Consider the following 18,209-nt stretch of genomic DNA (forward strand, 5'->3'; position numbering starts at 1 on the left):
CCACTGCCTCGGCTTCCCAAAGTGCTGGGATTGTAGGGGTGAGCCACCGTGCTCAGCCCTGTCAGCATTATTTTTTACAATTCACTGTGCTATGTATTTCATCTTCGCATCATTTTCAATATTGGAGATTTAAATGGTGTGGAGACTAATATTAGAGAGTTCTGATTCATTTTATGCATTCTTTTGCAAGTTTAACGTCATGAAAGTGCATTGTTACAACTTGACGTGAATATGTAAAAACATGGGATCTTCCCCTGCAAATAAAGAGATGTTCTTCCTCGATGAATGAAGAGATGTTTGTGTTTGTGAAAGATAAAATTACTTGAGCTCTCGGCTCTTTGGGCGACTGCATATCCAGTGGTGACCCTCTGTGGTTTTGATCGATCTTGTGAAAAGACTCAGGCTGCTGGTCATGGTATTTCGGATGACTGCAGTATGAGCTTGGTGCACACAATCACCAACCATAGTGATACACGATTTTACATTTCCCTTTTTGACCTATTTCTTTATGGTTAATCTGCGCATAATCCCTGTGACCATTGTTAGTATACCTGAGTATTTATGCTTGCAAAAATATGTATGTTACTATTCCCCATTTTATTGTATAAAATGGCCTGTGAAGTGTTCTGTTGTGTTTTTACATGTTTCTCAAATCCTCTTTTAAAAATATCAATCTCTTTTAAAGAATTTTAAAATTATTTTTTCCGGAATTATATTTTGGGGATTTTGGTCTTTTTTGACCTTTGGGGATTTTAACATTTGGGATTATGGCATTCAGGATTGTTGTGCCTTTTGGGATTATGATCGTATCTTTTTCCAAAATAATCAGCAGTTCTTAATTATATTATGGATAATGCAAAGTACACTCTTTTCTTTCTTAAGTAGTACTTGCACTTTTGGAAAATTTATTAATAGTATTAATAAAACCATGGAAAGCTGTGATTTCTGTTGATATGTAAAATGGAGTGGGGTGCTAGTTTCAGGTAATTACAGATACTCCCAGGCTGGAGTGCAGTGATGCCATCATGGCTCACTGCAGCCTTGACAACCTGAGCTCAAACGATCCTCCTGCCTTAGCCTCCCAGAGTGCTAGGATTATAGACATGGACTACTGCGCCCAGCCGACAGATAACTTTTTAACTTATGTGAATGTCCAGCTAGACATACAATTGTATGGGATAAACGATGGCTCATCCTTGCATAGGATTGTAACATGCGTTCACTTTACCCAGCGTCCCTAGCTCCTGTCCACTGAACATCAGTAGCACCCTCTTCCAGTCACTGCAGCAATCCATAATCTCCTCAAAGTCTGTGCTGGGAACATGGGAATCTAGTTGAATAGGTGGGGAAGGTTGGTCAGTCCTGCATGGATGTATATTTAGCACATATGCCCATAGGGGGCTATCTTTCTGGAAGGTCTATGTGTCTTTAGTTGTCCTGACTTTGCTTTTCTGGTATAAAGATCATTTTGTTCAGTGAGATCTTATTAATACATCTCCAACTCTTTCCTGTCCTACACTTTTTACCACAGGGGTTGTAAATTCAGATTCCTCTTGGCCATACAGGAAATCAACAGGAATAAAGTGGGCTTGGTGGGTAGTGTTGCCAAGTGGAGAGTCCCGTGGGTGGGTCTGGAGGGGCAGCTCTACTTCCCTACTGTCACTGCTTGGGAATGTGGGCTGAGAGCTGCTGCCACGTCTTCCACTTTTTAAGAGAAGATAAAAATCCATGCTTTTAGTGTAGTATCTCAATTTTAAAAAGATGTTGGGAACTAATTCAATTAAGGCTTGAAATATACACTCAACACCAAAAGAAATGGCTCAGGCTGGATGTGGCTCTTCAGCCCCATTTGCAGCCTGTGTTCTATATGTTATGTTTCATCAGCAAGTCCTTTTGACACTCCTTCCTATGAATGAACTGAAGAAAACAGCATGGTTGAAAAAAGTTCAATCATAAGGTGATCAAAAATGGTCAACTTATTAAAAAGAAAAAAGAGAAAAACAGAAATCTCTCTCATGCTGTTTATGCTTTTAAAAAATAAAAAAGGAAGCCAGTTCTTTTCCCTGATTTAAGATGACTGATGTGACTTTCAGGTCTTTTTTTTTTTTTTTTTTTTTTTTTTTTTGAGATGGGGTCTTGCTCTATTGCCGGGCTGGAGTGTAGTGGCACGATCTCAGCTCACTGCAACCTCCACCTCCCGGGTTCAAGCGATTTCCCTGCCTTAGCCTCCTGAGTAGCTGGGACTTCAGGGGTGCGTCACCATGCCCGGCTAATTGTTTGTATTTTAGTAGAGACGAGGTTTCACCATTTTGGCCAGGATGGTCTCGATCTCCTGAACTCATGATCCACCTGCCTTGGCCTGCCAAAGTGCTGACATTACAGGCATGAGCCACTGGGCCCGGCCTCAGGTCTTGAATGTTGACTTTGTGCTTCACTGTCTGCAGTTCCTACTTTCCTACTTAGCTGGAACTTTTCCCCCTAGTGTCTTAAAGTTATCTACATGTTTCATTCAATTTACATTCCCACCAGCCAATACGATGTTGTATTTTGGACAGCCACTTTGCCTTTGGGACTGATGGCCAGTCTCCAGTGGGTTTTCATTTTTATTTTTGTCAACTACTATGCAGCACCCCAATCAGAAGTCAGACTATTTTAAATTCATGCCATTTAAGGAATTAGTTGTCTAGACCACTTGACTTCCTTTTGACTAGGATGAGCGACATCAACAGCACTTTGAAGGAGAGTGACATCTAGTGGCTGGTTACTGTCTATGCTTTTTCCTTCTGCAGGAATAACTGGATTTTGACTCTCTTGGTCATGATTTCCTAAGGGTCTCTTGACAAAATGAGCTTCTTCCCGTCCGCAAATCACATAAATTTCTTCTAAAGGCCATTACTACTGTTTTCTGACAGCAGCATAGCTGTTACCTTGAAACAAGCACCTACGTTGTTTTGTTCTGAGAAATGATTACTTAAGTCACAGCTTTGACCAGCTAGGAAGAGCTAGAGGAGTGACAGGTCCTTATTGTCTGGGTACTACATTGCTTGTTTTTAGAAGCCTTGCTTCAATATCGCATTACATGAGTCAGAGCTTGTTGACTTTAACAAAATAACCTTTCCTTACTGTTTCAGTCACCTTTCTATTGTCATTCGATAATAGTTTCTCTGTCGCTGAAATAAAATAACAGGTGGCTATGATGGGGCAGACCTTGATGTTGCTTAGGGAACATGGTGAATAATAGTGGTGGAACCATATCATAGAGTGTTTTTTTCCCCTTAGAAATTAAAAACAGCCCGCAACCCATTATTCAAGGGAAAAGAGTAATAGATATTTAAATTATCAGGATTTTAAAGTAATGAAAAGGTAACACATTTAAGATGCCTTTTTTTTTTTTTTTGAGACAGTCTCACCACTCTATCACCCACGCTGGTGTGCAGTGACATGTTCCCGGCTCACTGCAGCCTCAACCTCCTGAGCTTAAGTGATCCTCCCACCTCCCTGCCCAGTAGCTGGGACTCCAGGCACACACCACCATGCCTGGCTAATTTTTGTATTTTTTGAAGAGTTGGGGTTTTGCCACATTGCCCAGGCTGGTCTTGAACTCCTGAGCTGAAGCAATCCACCCACCTCGGCCTCCCAAAGTGCCAGGATTACAGACATGAGCCACGGCATGACTTTAAAAAATTCAGAGTACTTGACACAGAGACATGATGAAGATGTTTTTGAAGAAATTACACACTTGTATTTTAGGAGGAGTATTCCAAAATATATGAGTAGGAAAAGCAAAAAAATATTGATTGATGTGATTCCCAAATTGTGTTCCTCAAAGATAACCTTGGGTTTTATTTTGATGTTTTCCCTACTCTCCTACCCCCTATTCTGTTCCTGTGTCTCCACATTTTAAAGTATCAACAGGAGTATGCTATTCACTTCCCTTTCTTGTTGCCCAGGCTGGAGTACAGTGGTGCGATCTTGGCTCACTGCAACCTCCACCTCCTGGGTTCAAGTGATTCTCCTGCCTCAGCTTCCTGAGTAGCTGGGATTACAAGCATGCACCACCACACCTCGCTAATTTTTGGGGGTATTTTTAGTAGAGACGGGGTTTGGCCATGTTGGCCAGGCTGGTGTTGAACCCCTGACCTCAGGTGATCTGCCCGCCTCAGCCTTCCAAAGTGCTAGGATTACAGGCGTGAGCCACCGTACCTGGCCTCTATCCTTATTTTTAATGGCTACACGGTTACTTCCTTGTTTGGCAGTACTGTCATTTTAGATAAGCAGCCTCTATGGGCAGAGGTTAGGTAGGGAGTGATATTCAGGATCTTGACAACATTTGCCATTCTGAAAAAAGTTTTATGGCCTTGTGCATATGCCAGGTTGTCCTCTTAGGAGAAACTCCTAGAAGTGGAATTGTTAAGTCAATGTTATGTTGAGTGAAAAGTTTTTTGGTCAGTATTGCCTGAGTATCCTTTAGAAAGGTGCTAACTCAGTAAAGGTACTAATTCAATATCTTTTTTTGTGGGGGGGACGGAGTCTCGCTCTGTCACCCAGGCTGGAGTGCAGTGGCACGATCTCGGCTCACTGCAAGCTCCACGTCCCGAGTCCACCCCATTCTCCTGCCTCAGCCTCCCGAGTAGCTGGGACTACAGGTGCCCGCCACCAAGCCCGGCTAATTTTTTGTATTTTTTTTTTTTTTTTTAGTAGAGATGGGGTTTCACTGTGTTAGCCAGGATGGTCTCGATCTCCTGACCTTGTGATCTGCCCGCCTCGGCCTCCCAAAGTGCTGGGATTACAGGCGTGAGCCACTGCGCCCCGCCAAAAGGTGCTAACTCAGTATCTCACAGTGAGGGCCCATTCTTGGAATGTACTTGAGGGATTTAACCAACCAGATCTCATTCTTTCTGAGGGTAGAAACAGCCTTGATCAGTGGCCTGTAGTGTTTGTACCTTGTTACCTTTTCATCTATCTTATTGCCTTGCCTCCTGTTGAACCTAAAAAGAATCATGGATAGTTTTGTCTAAATACCAGACTTGGGTTTGTTTGTTTTTTTGTTTGTTTGCTTGCTTTTTTTTTTTTTTTTTGAGGCTGGAATGCAATGGCATGATCTCAGCTCACTGCAACCTCCGCCTCCTGGGTTCAAGTGATTCTCCTGCCTCAGCCTCCTGAGCAGCTGGGATTACAGGCATTCGCCACCATGCCCAGCTAATTTTGTATTTTTAGTAGAGATGGGGTTTCTCCATGTTGGTCAGGCTGGTCTCGAACTCTCGACCTCACGTGATCCGCCCAAAGTGCTGGGATTACAGGCATCAGCCACCGCGCCTAGCCCAGACTTGGTTTTGTGAGGGGATTTATATAAAAACTAACATGTGAACTGAAATGAATTAAATTTGATATTTGTGCATTTAGAAAAGAAATGGGAAGTTTTCTCCTTAATGAGAACTTATAGGAAAAGTGAATTCTTAAAATGGTCCATAAGCTTAATACATTTAATGCTTATTCAGTGGTGATGTGAAGGCTCAGTCATCATTAAACTTTATAACAGAATTAAAATAGTATTAACTCTTAGTTTAACAGAGTTTTGACAAAGTTTTAGATGTGATATTTGAGAATGTCTTATTTATCTGTTTTTGAGATGGAGTCTCTGTCACTCAGGCTAGAGTGCAGTGGCACTATCTCAGCTCTTTGCAACCTCCGCCTCCCGGGTTCCAGTGATTCTCCTGCCTCAGCCTCCCAAGTAGCTGGGACTACAGGCGCCCGCCACCATGCCCAGCTAATTTTTGTATTTTTAGTAGAGACAGCGTTTCACCATGTTTGCCAGACTGGTCTCAAACTCCTGACCTCAGGTGATCCACCTGCCTCGGCCTCCCAGAGTGCTGGGATTACAGGCATGAGCCACCACTGCTGGCCAAGAGTATCTTTATTTTAAGAGAAGTCTTTAGACATTTATTCTCCAATGTTGTTTTAATTTTCTGTTCTTCTCTTGCCTTTTATATGTCTTTTGACAAATGACCATGCTCTTTAGAGCTTCTGGTGTTTAATTAGTCTTTAATGTGGAATATGCCTTCTTGATGGTTAATTTGACATTACTTTCTAGATAAACCAGTAACCATTGCGTTGCTGTTGTTATACTGTACTTATTCTAGGCATAGGTAGAAACATAATATTAGCATTTCTTAAACTGAAGCCATTGGACATTCTTGAGAGTAAGGGGAATGTTCATGAGCAGTTTTTCTCTTAAAGATGAGCTCTTTGATCATTTGAGTCCAAGAAATGCTACTTAAGAACTCTCTAAAGGTGAATCCTTTCAGCGTGGGCTTTGAACAGAGAAAAACCATATTTGCATGTTGGAAAATGTTATATTTTATTTTACTGAATCCACTGAGTTTTTTCCCTTTGATATTTTCCCCCTCTTGAGTTTGCAGTCAGTGTTAGCTGAGAACTCTTAAGCAGAAAGAACAAACGGCTCTCCGCAAAGAATAAGCCTTCATTCCAAACGGATGCAGTCCAATGTTTTGTTTGGAAAACTACCTGCAGAACCTGTGGGTACTGTAGAAATCTCTGAAGGGAGTGTAAGCTCAGGTGTGAAATTAGGGAGAACAAGAGGTGGGAGGCTGCTAAGGAGAGTATTTATGCAGAGGAAAGAAAAGGTTCAGGAGGACTGTGCTGAGGGCAACTTGCATGCCAAAGATTGCCACGTTGCAAGCACTGGTATTATTTCTGAATGTGTCTTGCATCCAGTGGATTTTATCCTTGTGTCACTGAGAATAGCAGACTGGTAACTAATTCCAAAAGAGAGAGAGGGAAGTTTTGAATGGGCTATTGTTTTAAAGAGCTGATATAGATGGGGTCAACTTGTAGTGATCTACGCTAACCTGTGTGGATCATTCCCCTCCTGTAATATGGTTTCATTTTGGCTTAGAATTGCTTCCGGCAGTTCATTTTTCTCAAAAGATGTGCTTTCCTAAAAACACCTGTGTTCCAGGTAGAAATGGAACAGATGCTGAATTTGAAGGAAACAGAAAGGTTCTTGACCTAGCCAACTTAGGTCACCTTTTGAAATGTTAATCATCAGAACATTTCTTAGTTTTAGAAAGTAGTGTATAATAATATTGGTTAAAATTTATGATCAAATGGCAATTATGTGTCTGGCATACATTTTCTCTGATCTCTACGATGGCCCTAAAAGGCTTGTATTGTCCCCATTTTGTGATGAGAATACTGAGTGAGGCTTGATGGGATTCAGTAAAGAGGACAAGATAATGAAGCCGGTAGGTAGGCGACCCAAGACCACGTCCAGAAGACTCTGTGAAAATGAAGACACATTACCTGGGAAAGAGGACCCACTGGCACCTGGTAGCATCTTGCCCCAAGGAAAGGAGACACTCTAGGAAGAGTGCCTTCGAAACCCTTCTGAAGAACACTCTTATCATTAGGGTTTTACCATCCATCAGATTCAATACTGAATTTCTTCTCAGTTATTTTACTTCCCTTTCACCAGTCTATGTTTGGGAGATGGGTTGGGATAACAGTTTGCTGACTGCCTGGGATGAAGCCCGTTGCCCTTTACCATTATTGTAGTGTGGTAACAGTGCTTTCAGAGTTGCACAGGTGAATGAATTCGGGAAGGTGGCCCTGCCAGACTATTCTAGAACCTTCTATTCAGCTTTACCATGTTCCCCCCCTAGCATGTCACATTTGGAATGGTAACCTCTCCCAGTCTCATTTGTGACTATACAGTTAATCCAAATGTGGATTTGAATACTATCTCTGCGACTTAATAAATGTGTGGTTTAAAAAACATTATTAAGCAAAGTTTTAAATGTACACAGAAGTGGAGAAAGGGTATAGCAAATCCCTTTCCTACCCATCATCCAACTAGCTATGCAAGGGTGACCAAATTTTTTAATCACTTTGAGTCAATTTCTTCTTTAAAAGTGGGATAATAATGTTCTTTTCACGGAATGATTATAAAATTGATTACATTATGATTAATGTCTAACAAGAATAGCTAATAACTCCATGTGTGCTACAGTGTATCAGGTACCGTGCAGTGGAGTTCGTGTGAGGTGCAGGTACCATTTGATCCTTATTTTACAAAGGAGGAGACCCAGGCTCACTGATATTAAATAACACATTCAAGTTCACAAAACCACAAACCACCCAAATCCAGCATTTAAATTCAATCTTCTTTTACTCCAAAGCCTTAAAGAGGACTTTCACAGATTATAAAGGGGCTATGCAAATTCCCTCCCTCCCCGACCCTATTTTCTTTGAAGATATTTCAGCTTTTGACTTACTCTCACCCGAAGCAAATACCCATGAATTCCTTAAAGAAAGAAAAAAAAGCATTTTAAAGAAGCCAAAAAGGCCAGCAAAGCAAAGGCAGAGTGGATGGGCTGTTTGAACCCCTTGGCTCATTTCATGAAGCCTCAGGGTGTGTCCTCAGGGATTTGCGTATTTCGGTGGTTCTTGTATGAACTGGCGACATTTGTTCTGCGTCACTGCAGTGGGATAGAACACATTGTTTCCTCTTTGTGATCAATCTTTCTTCTCAATGCACAGCACGCTGCAGACTTGGAAAAGAAGCAGAATGAGACAGAAAACAGGAAATTGCTGGGGACCGTAATCCAGTATGGCAATGTGATCCAGGTAGGTCAAGGCAGCTCTTCCCTTCTGAAGCTGAAGCGTTACAAAGAATGCAGCTGAGGAAACAAACACCTAAGACAGGGTTTGGACACCTTTACAGTAGGACTCCATGGAGGCAGCCAGTTTATTGCAAAAAGTCTAGTGTTTCTTGTTAGATGTGATAGACTCTTTGGGCTATTCTGCTGGTCATCTCTCAGTGTGAGCATCTACTTCTCTCTGTCTGTGGCTGATCATTTCACTCCAGACACTTCAAATGGGGAGCTTCCTACTTGAAAAGGAACCTGGCTGTTGCAGTTCTGTTTAACTTGTAATGCTTGAAAATTCTTCCTATTCAGTGAAAATTAGCTTCCCTATAACTTTTATCTACTGGCCAAAAACAGCTGCTCCCAGGAGGTAATAAGAGCAATTCTATACCTTTGGGACTTTTTAAATAAAAAATATTTACCATTTTGATACATTTTATACTTATCAAAAATGTTTGATTGTTTTCATGTCTACTCTCATGGGTTGCTTATCCTTTGTGCCTTTAAATTTTCCATGGAGATAAAACACAATCCAGGAAAAGCTAAACAGGTTTTGCTCAGAAGATCTCTCTGGGTCCATGCCAGTCTTGCAGGAAGCCCAGGGCCACATGTGGCTTTCTTGATTTGTCCAGGCACAAAGAGTAGTAGTTACCAACTATTGAGCACCTAGACCCATTTGGTGATCTTCCTTCATTATTTTCCTTTTTGAAAGATTTTGCCTGCTATGTAAACATTACTAATTACATAGGAGTCCTTCCCCTTTCTCTTGCTATTAGGTATAGAGCAGGGCTAATCAGGAAGATGGGAACACTAGTAAAAGATTAGTAAAAGCAACCTTTGGGGGTTAAATGGGTCCTTTACATTAGGCCTTTTGAAATAGTGAAAGTAGCTTCCAAAATCTGCTCGAAGATTAGATCCTGCCAGTCCCACTCATGCACTTCCTCCTCCTTAAGTTCCATCCTCTTCATAATGGACACAAGTGTCCAGGTGGGCTCCAAGTTCAATGTCAGCTTTATTACTAGGCCAGGCCAGTGCCCTGAAATTCAGAGTACAAGACTTCCTGATTTGGTTAGATTGGAGAATATGGCTTGACATGAAGATGAAAGGTGCAGAGGCTAAGGACATAAACTTTTAAATGCATTCCGATTTAGGTTTTGTACCTCACTGTGAGATTTGGGGCAAGAAATCTTGCCATGTATCACTTTGCTCACCAGCAAAATGGAAATGGTAATGGCATCTGCTCTTTAGGATGGTTGAGAGGTGCCTGTCCCAGAATAAGCTGTGGATACACCGTAATTAATCTTAGTTATTATTACTTCCCCCAGCCCTGGATCTTGGGGCCTACCTGTAGGTAACTTTGGTTTATAAACAAACTGAGTCTGGCACCTAGATAGATATGTGCAGGACCAGAGGTTACTCACCAGGGGAACAGTTGAGGGGTTGGGAAGACGTTGCCTTCTCCTTATTTATTTTAGCTAGGGGTCATCGGGGCTTATGGATCAGACAGATTATTCTTCTACCTCCAACTGCGCTGTTCGGGGATTTGGAGAACCTCCCAACAGTTCGAGCAGCTGTATCTGTTACATGTGAAAAGGAGGATCATCGCAATTAGCAATGGAGTCTTATGCTGGTTGTACCATTTCTCAAGGGATTGGGCAGTCTTTCATATTCCCTTCCGCTTTCTCTTATAGCCTGTTGAGTTGGGAAGCCTTGGCCAACTCTTTCTGGTCTAGACTGACTATCAGACACGTTATATCCCCTCTAGGTCTTCAGTCTTTCCATATTCCTCATGTAATTATTACCCCAAAGTCAAGAATAAAGTACTTGGAAATTCAAGCCATTTTTTCCAAATGAAATGACAGTCCCCTATAGGGGTTGCATTTTATTTTATTTAATTTTTTTAGAGACAGCGTCTTGCTCTGTCACCCAAGCTGGAGTACAGTGGTGTGATTTCGGCTCACTGTAGCCTGCAACTCCTGGGCTCAGGTGATCCTCCCACCTCAACCTCCTGAGTAGCAGGGACTCCAGGTGTGTACCCCCACACTTGGTTAATTTTAAATATTTTGTAGAGACAAGATCTCCCTGTGTCGCCCAGGCTTGTCTCAAACTCCTGGGCTCAATCAGTCCTTCTGCCTCTGCCTCCCGAAGTGCTGGGATTACAGACATGAGCCACTTCGCCTGGCCCTGCGTTGTTTTTTAAACTGTTGCATGCACTCAGACTGGCCTTCCTCAGCTCCACCTTTGTGTCAGGGCATGCCACACTGCAGTTCCTTAGCCCGTTCACATAGGGTTAGGCCCACCCAACTGACGGATGGCAGGTTATGATGGCACAGTTGACCTGAGCAACATCCATCTTGTCCAAGGCTTTGCTGAAAAATAAAACATGATAGTTTTTCTTGTATTCTGCCCTCTCTTTCTGCTCCCTTTTCTCTTCTTCCTTTTCTAATCATCTGCAGCCGTAGGCACTTTGTGATTCTCTAGCTTCACCAGCAGCTCAGTGGTGGGAGGAATGTTTGCTACATAGTTGGTATGATTGAGGGGAGGAATGTTTGTTACATAGTTGGTATGATTGAGAGAAGGAATGGTAGAAAATTCAGATTTGCTGACACTCACTTTATTCTCTTGGTGGGTTTTTAGCTCCTGCATTTGAAAAGTAATAAATACCTAACAGTGAATAAGAGGCTTCCTGCTCTGTTGGAGAAGAATGCCATGAGAGTCACATTGGACGAGGCTGGAAATGAAGGGTCCTGGTTTTATATTCAGCCATTCTACAAGCTGCGATCCATTGGAGACAGCGTAAGTGCGGATTCTCTGCCTGGCAAGTCTTCCGTGCCATGCTTCCAAGCGCGACTGTGTATTAGAGTCAAGGAGGAGACGTTGAAAGTTGAAACCAGAGGCTTGTCCTGTGTAAAGAGAAGGGAATTGCTATGGAAACTAGTGTTTGGGAAACAGGGAACTGTGGAGAGAAGTGTGACCTAAATACTGTCACTGTGTTTTTCCTCCTGGATGTCTGAAAACATTGTATGAACAGCCCATTGCCTTAGGAACTTTACCACAAAAACAGCTATTCCGTGTTAATGTCCTAGAGAGGGTCCCTGTCATTCCAGATCCATTAGTGGAATAGAAATATCTTTTCTATTTTGGAAATAAAGTTCATAAAGGATAGAGGATGGAAAAGAAATAACCATAGTAGGGAAGGAGAGTAGAATTTGGGGTCAGCCTCATTTGTTCCTGTGTCGAGAAGCAGGCAGGCTCCCCGTCGTGTTCAGCAATGCAGTGGGTCTGGAGCAGGGCCCACTCCTGAGGGTTCCATAGTATATAAAGCCACAGGAAACCTTTTCAGGGAGACTTAGAGCAGTCCTGATATTTGTTGGCTGAATTAGTCAGCCATTACGTGGGCATATACTTCACAGCGACTGTGGTTAAATGCTATCAGCTGTATTTTTGACCTTGTTAACGATTCTAAAGTAGCTGCTTTTTATTGAAAAATATGCCTCAAACAGCATGAAATAGTCTCAAAATGCTCAACCAGCCTTAACTTTAAAACTGGTTTTGACACTTTTTAATAGTGCCATTTAAATTTACAAGCTTTGGGAAGTTTAAATATGTTTGTGTAGTTGTGTGTATATGATAGGGAATGTACCAGAAACATCTACTACCAGACCATTCCCTCATAGTTGGTAAATAATTGATCCTTAACAGTGAACAGAAGGAAAAGCCCAGTAAAACTTAGGTTTCACCAAAAGTGTTGGATTTATCGAATGAACTTATATTCATTCGGAGTTAGAGAAAATTCAATTGTATATGCTCCTCAAATGTGATAAGCTTGAAAATAGATGGTTTTTCATGTTAGGAAACCATCTTTTCTAACCAAAAATAAAAAACAAGTGAGCCTTGTTCTGAATTTCATTTTCAGCACATCCTTTGGTTTCCTATCCTTTAAACGAATCTGTGTGTGGCCATGGCTTAGTTGAGAAGATGAGATGGACTTGAATTTAAAATAGTATTTTACAAAGAATAGGTGTAGACCCATTTGTGGGCCATGAAATCAGTTTAGTGGCTTGTGACTATCCTTTTTGAAAGTGGGATAGAACAGAAAGATCAGACTGTGTTACACCACATAATGATAAATATTGTTTTTTTTGGGGGGGGTAACTTTTGTTTTAGTTACATATATATATAGTATTGTAATTATAGAAACATGCGTATAAGTCTCAATGGCTGTATATATGACTTGATCATAGACAATGTATTTCCGAATGTTATAGTTAAAATACGAAAGTAATTGTTTTAGAAACATAAAGTTTTGGCTTTGTCAAAGATAAAGACTTACTCAGACTCTGTCTTGTTTTTTCTTAAATTTAGTTAAAACTTATTTATATAGGTACCTTAAACTGAACAGTTTGTTTTTTTTTTTTCCTGCTCTGAACTGGCTTTGAAACATCTCTGTATAATCAGTGACACTTGAGGAACAACGTTCAAGCTTAGCCTTGTAAACATGACCCCCTCTGCATGGGTTCAGGTTTTAAAGAAGGCGTGGTGTGTGCTACATCTTTATACTTGCTGGGGATAGGCCTTGCCTTCTTCAGCACAGACTCATACGTCTTCTAGAACTGCCCAGTGGTCAATCCGCAGTCCTTATCAGTTTTGTGCAAAGCTCTATTGCTTCTTTCCATTCCAGGTGGTCATAGGTGACAAGGTTGTTCTGAACCCCGTCAATGCTGGTCAGCCCCTACATGCTAGCAGCCATCAACTGGTAGATAACCCGGGCTGCAATGAGGTAAGGACATTGAGTTATATGTGTGGGTGTGGTTATCCTGGAGGAGCGGGTCTGGCAGGCGCCAGTGCATGCGTGTGCTGAGAGTGACTTCAGCAGTGACTTGGGGCAGGGTGCCCATTCTGCAGGTGAAGAAACAGGCCCAGGGTCAAGGCTGCTGTGTAAGGTTGTGCAACTGTGTGCAGTGGGTAGTAGATGTGGGCTGATACTCACTCTAGTGCTCAGTTTGCGAAGCCTTGCATCACTGAGGGATTGTTTTTTCATTGGTGAAGCCAGAGATGACCGCTTTTACTAATTTTTTTCTGGCCATAGGAGCACCTTTTTCTAATTTGTCTCCATATACAGGGTGCCTCTTTCTAACTGTTCAAAAAGGAACACTGCAGCTTATCAGCAGCCCTGCAAGAGTGATAGCTTGCTTTTGGCAATACATCTACTTCTCCTCTAAATTAGCAATTATAGGATGCAAGAATGTTACTTCCTTGTGACATAAATATTTGTCTGATGGGTAAGGACATAAACTCTTCAGTGGGATAGATGTGGGTTCACATCCTGTCTGCCTTTCCAAGCTCTGTGACGGCAGGTTGGTTACCTGGTCTCCCTGCATATCGGTTTCCTTATCTCTGAAATGGGGGCGGTGGTCAGACCTATTTTTTAGGGTGTTGCCAAGAATTAAAGGAGATTGTGCATGTTAGCACCTAAACCTAGTGCCTGGCACAGATTTAGTGCACAAACAATGGCTGCTGTTGTTAACGATGATCATTAACATTTTTGAGTGTATACACTGGACTCATTTTTTTTCCCTTTATGGCTCATCCCATTTTATAAGTACTTGTTTTCATCAGGCCTTTACTTTCTGGCTACAGAACAAGAGACTTGGAGGAAAATGAAAATATCATTCCAGAAAGGCAGGAGGGTTGGTTCCATTAGTCATGGTTGGAATGTGCGTAGTGATTGGTGCAAATGAACCATTTATTGCCAAACTCTGCCAACAGGCCAGTTGATTTTGCAGGTGCTGTGATTTTAGTGGCGTCAATCTTTAGAGTTTTTAGTCTCAAGTACAGCCTTGCTTCCTAGGCTGCGGTGAGAAGTTTGGGGGCTGGATGACACAGTTGTTGTGAGGGGTACATGAAAAAATAACTCGAATCTGTGTTTCAGGTCAATTCTGTCAACTGCAATACAAGCTGGAAAATAGTCCTTTTCATGAAATGGAGTGATAACAAAGACGACATATTAAAGGGGGTGAGTTTGATGCTTTATGGGCTGAGCATTACTTGGCCCTTCTTGGGGGCAGCAGTCTAATTCTGTTTTTAAATTCTTTTTTCCTTTATTCTTTCTTGTGTTGACTTTCAGGGTGACGTGGTGAGGCTGTTTCATGCTGAGCAGGAGAAGTTTCTCACCTGTGATGAACACAGGAAGAAGCAGCATGTCTTCCTGAGAACCACGGGCCGGCAGTCGGCCACATCTGCCACCAGTTCAAAAGCCCTGTGGGAGGTGGAGGTAAGGGTAGGGTGGAGAAAGGGCTCACGGGTTTAGAGGATACAAGCCTATGTATAGGCTCTCTCTATATCTATTCTACAAATATACATACATACATATACCTATATATGTCTATACACCTATATGCACACACCTACACACACACACACAGAATACATGTGTGTGTATATATATAAGTCACAAACAGGTACTTATACCCACCTTATTCCAAAAATGGGTTGGGGATGGCATAGTGAAGTAAGTGCATCATGGCATATCATGGTGCTGCATATTTGTGCAGAAGGAAAGAATAAGTACTTTGGAAACAAATTCAAAAATGAAATTAGAAATAGCTTTCTCTGAGCCATCTAATCCCTTCTATTGTTTTCCTTCCCTTGCTCATTTATCTGTCACAACAATATTTAACCAGGTGTCTACCTGACAGGATACATAGGTGATGCCCACATTGGTGATGGGGCAGAAATGAGAAGATATACACCCAGATAACTGGAACACACAAGGGGATGGTGAAGGTGATAAGAGGCATATTCCACATGCTCTGGAGGTTTCAGTGAGAGAGGGTGAATGTCTGGGTGGGTGAAGAATTAAGGAAGACTTCCTGAAGGAGATAGCATCTGATCTGGTACCTGCAGGATGATTTGTATTTCAGAAGGAAGAGATGAATGGAGTAGGTTATTTCACGTAAGAGAATGGTGCAGAATGTGGAAACATGAAGCAGCGTGGGATAAAACTCAGTAACTTGTTTGGTGAAGGGCATGGGATAGGCATGGGAAATTAAACAGAAACTGTTTTTGGAGACCAGAGGCTGAAGGGCCATATATCCAGGCTTTAGGGAGTTGGGATTTAATTTATGGGCAGTGGAGAAATTTGGAAAGTTGTTTGAGAAAGGGAATAACATAATCAGTGTGCAACTTAAAGAAGCTAGAAGATTCTGCCCACAGCATGTAATTTATTGTAAGAAGAGTCTAGAATTGCAGGACAAAGAAGGAAATGTTCTGAATGCTTGGTGAAAGAGGCAATGAGAGCTTCAACTAACATGGAGCTCTTTCTTCACCTCAAGCCTTCCTTTCTGTGTAATTGCAGCATGAATTAGAATTCTAATTCAAATTTCTAATTTGAATAGATAAATTTTTCTGTCTCTGCTTGCCTTCTCTTTTCCTCCTCCCTAGCTTCAATTGTTTCACGTTGCTACTGAGGTCTAGCCTATGTATAGTATAGTAAAGTGCCCAAGTCAAGAGTATACAACTCAATGAATTTTTACGTATACATTCAGCCATGTAACCAGCACCTAGAACAAGAAATAGAACGACAGCAGCACCCAGAAGGTCCCTTGAGCCTCTCTTTCCAGGCAATGTTTCCTTTTTCCTCCTGGAGACTTCTATTGCCTGTTCTTGAACTTTGTATAAATGGAGTCATACAGTATACAGTCTTTATGTTCTGTTTTTTTCTCTCAGTATAATTATTTTGAGATTCATATATATTCTTGCATGTATCAGATTAATTTGTTCCTTTATATTACTGCATAATACTCCGTCATATGGATACACCCCAATTTGCTAATCTGTTCACCTGCTGATGGACATTTGAGTTGTTCCCAACTTCTGGCTATTTCAAATAAAGCTTCTAGGGATATTTGTACGCAAGTTTCTGTATGGATGTAACTTTTCTTCATTTCTCTTAATTAAATACCTAGCAGTGGATTGGCTGGATCGTATGGTAGCCATGGTATGGTATGGTATGGCATGGTATGGTATGGCATGGTATATATTCAACTTTATAAGAAATTGCTAAACTGTTCTCCAAAGTGATTGGACCATTTTACATTCCCACAAGTAATGTGTGAGAGTTCTAGTTCTTCCATATCCTTACCAACACTTGGTATAGTCAGTCTTTTCAATGTTACTTGTTCTAGTAGGTACATAGTGAAATTTCAATGTGGGTTGGATTTGCATCCGCTGTTTGATTTAGTAGGTGTGTAGTGAAATTTCATTGTGGGTTTGGTTAACGATGTTGAGCATTTTTCTCATGTGCTTATTTGCCATCTGTGTAGCTTCTCTGGTGAAATGTTTGTTCAGATATTTTGCCCATTTAAAAAAATTGTCTTACCACTCTTTTAACATGGATATTGTAAGAATCAAGTTCAGCCGGACATGGTGGCTCATGCCTGTAATCCCAGCACTTTGGGAGGCCAAGGCGGGTGGATCACCTGAGGTTGGGAGTTTGAAACCAGCCTGACCAACATGGATAAACCCTGTCTCTACTAAAAAACACAAAATTAGCCAAGCGTGGTGGCACATGCCTGTAATCCCAGCTACTCAGGAGGCTGAGGCAGGAGAATCACTTGAATCCAGGAGGCGGAGGTTGTGGTGAGCCGAGATTGCACCATTGCACTCCAGCCTGGGCAACAAGAGTGAAACTCTGTCTCAAAAAAAAAAAAAAAAAAAAAAAAGAATCAAGTTCATCTTGGGCATTGTATAGAAAAGTTTCCACAGTTATGATAAAAAGGAATCTATATAAAGTTTTTGTTAATTCCCACCCTCTATCCATTCATTTTCCCCTTTCTTCCTCCTCTCTACATGCATTTGCCCTTTAGTTACTCTATGTGTCTACACAGGGACCTGTCAATCCTACTAGATGATAAACTCCTTGAGAGACATCAGAATGAAATATCAGTTGTCAGATTCTTTTAACAATTATGTCTTCAGAGTTTTTGCTTTAACATCTATAAAAAGGTTCATTTTCTCATTTTAAGCTAATTAAATACTCTGGGTAAAACAGATCACTCATTTGCCTATGACCTTTTAGAAAAATTGTTTTGGCCAGGTGCGATGGCTCATGCCTGTAATCCCAGCACTTTGGGAGGCCGAGGTGGGTGGTTCACTGAAGGTCAGGAATTCGAGACCAGCCTGGTCAACATGGCAAAACCCTGTCTCTACTAAAAATACAAAAATTAGCCAGGCATGATGGCACATGTCTATAATCCCAGCTACTCAGGAGGCTGAGGCACGAGAATCACTTGAACCCGGGGGGCGGAGGTTGCAGTGAGCCAAGATTGCACCACTGCTTTCCAGCTTGGGTGACAGAGCGAGACCCTGTCTCAGAAAAGAAAAGTTGTTTTGTTAAAATACTGTACATATGCTTACTCTAAATTTGCATTGACTATGCTTTAGTGTATTTATAAATGGTGAACTCAGTTTCTGAAATAAAACTTTTTGTTTGCAAAAGAAAAACCTGCAAAAACCAAAATTGCTTGAGAGCCAGAATTTGGT

The 18,209-nt window shown here is 41.5% G+C and overlaps 1 protein-coding gene across 1 annotated transcript in view; it reads left to right on the top strand.

Annotated features, from left to right (window-relative positions):
- ITPR1 (inositol 1,4,5-trisphosphate receptor type 1) overlaps positions 1–18,209 on the top strand; it is a 354,018-nt gene that overhangs the window by 137,230 nt on the left and 198,579 nt on the right. The window contains exons 6-10 of the mRNA XM_063703566.1: positions 8,560–8,646; positions 11,304–11,462; positions 13,348–13,446; positions 14,599–14,682; positions 14,794–14,940. Of these exons, the coding sequence (XP_063559636.1) occupies positions 8,560–8,646; positions 11,304–11,462; positions 13,348–13,446; positions 14,599–14,682; positions 14,794–14,940 (576 nt within the window). The remainder of the gene's footprint in view (positions 1–8,559; positions 8,647–11,303; positions 11,463–13,347; positions 13,447–14,598; positions 14,683–14,793; positions 14,941–18,209) is intronic.

This window comes from Gorilla gorilla, chromosome 2 (genome assembly GCF_029281585.2).
Source record: "Gorilla gorilla gorilla isolate KB3781 chromosome 2, NHGRI_mGorGor1-v2.1_pri, whole genome shotgun sequence".
NCBI lineage: Eukaryota > Metazoa > Chordata > Mammalia > Primates > Hominidae > Gorilla > Gorilla gorilla.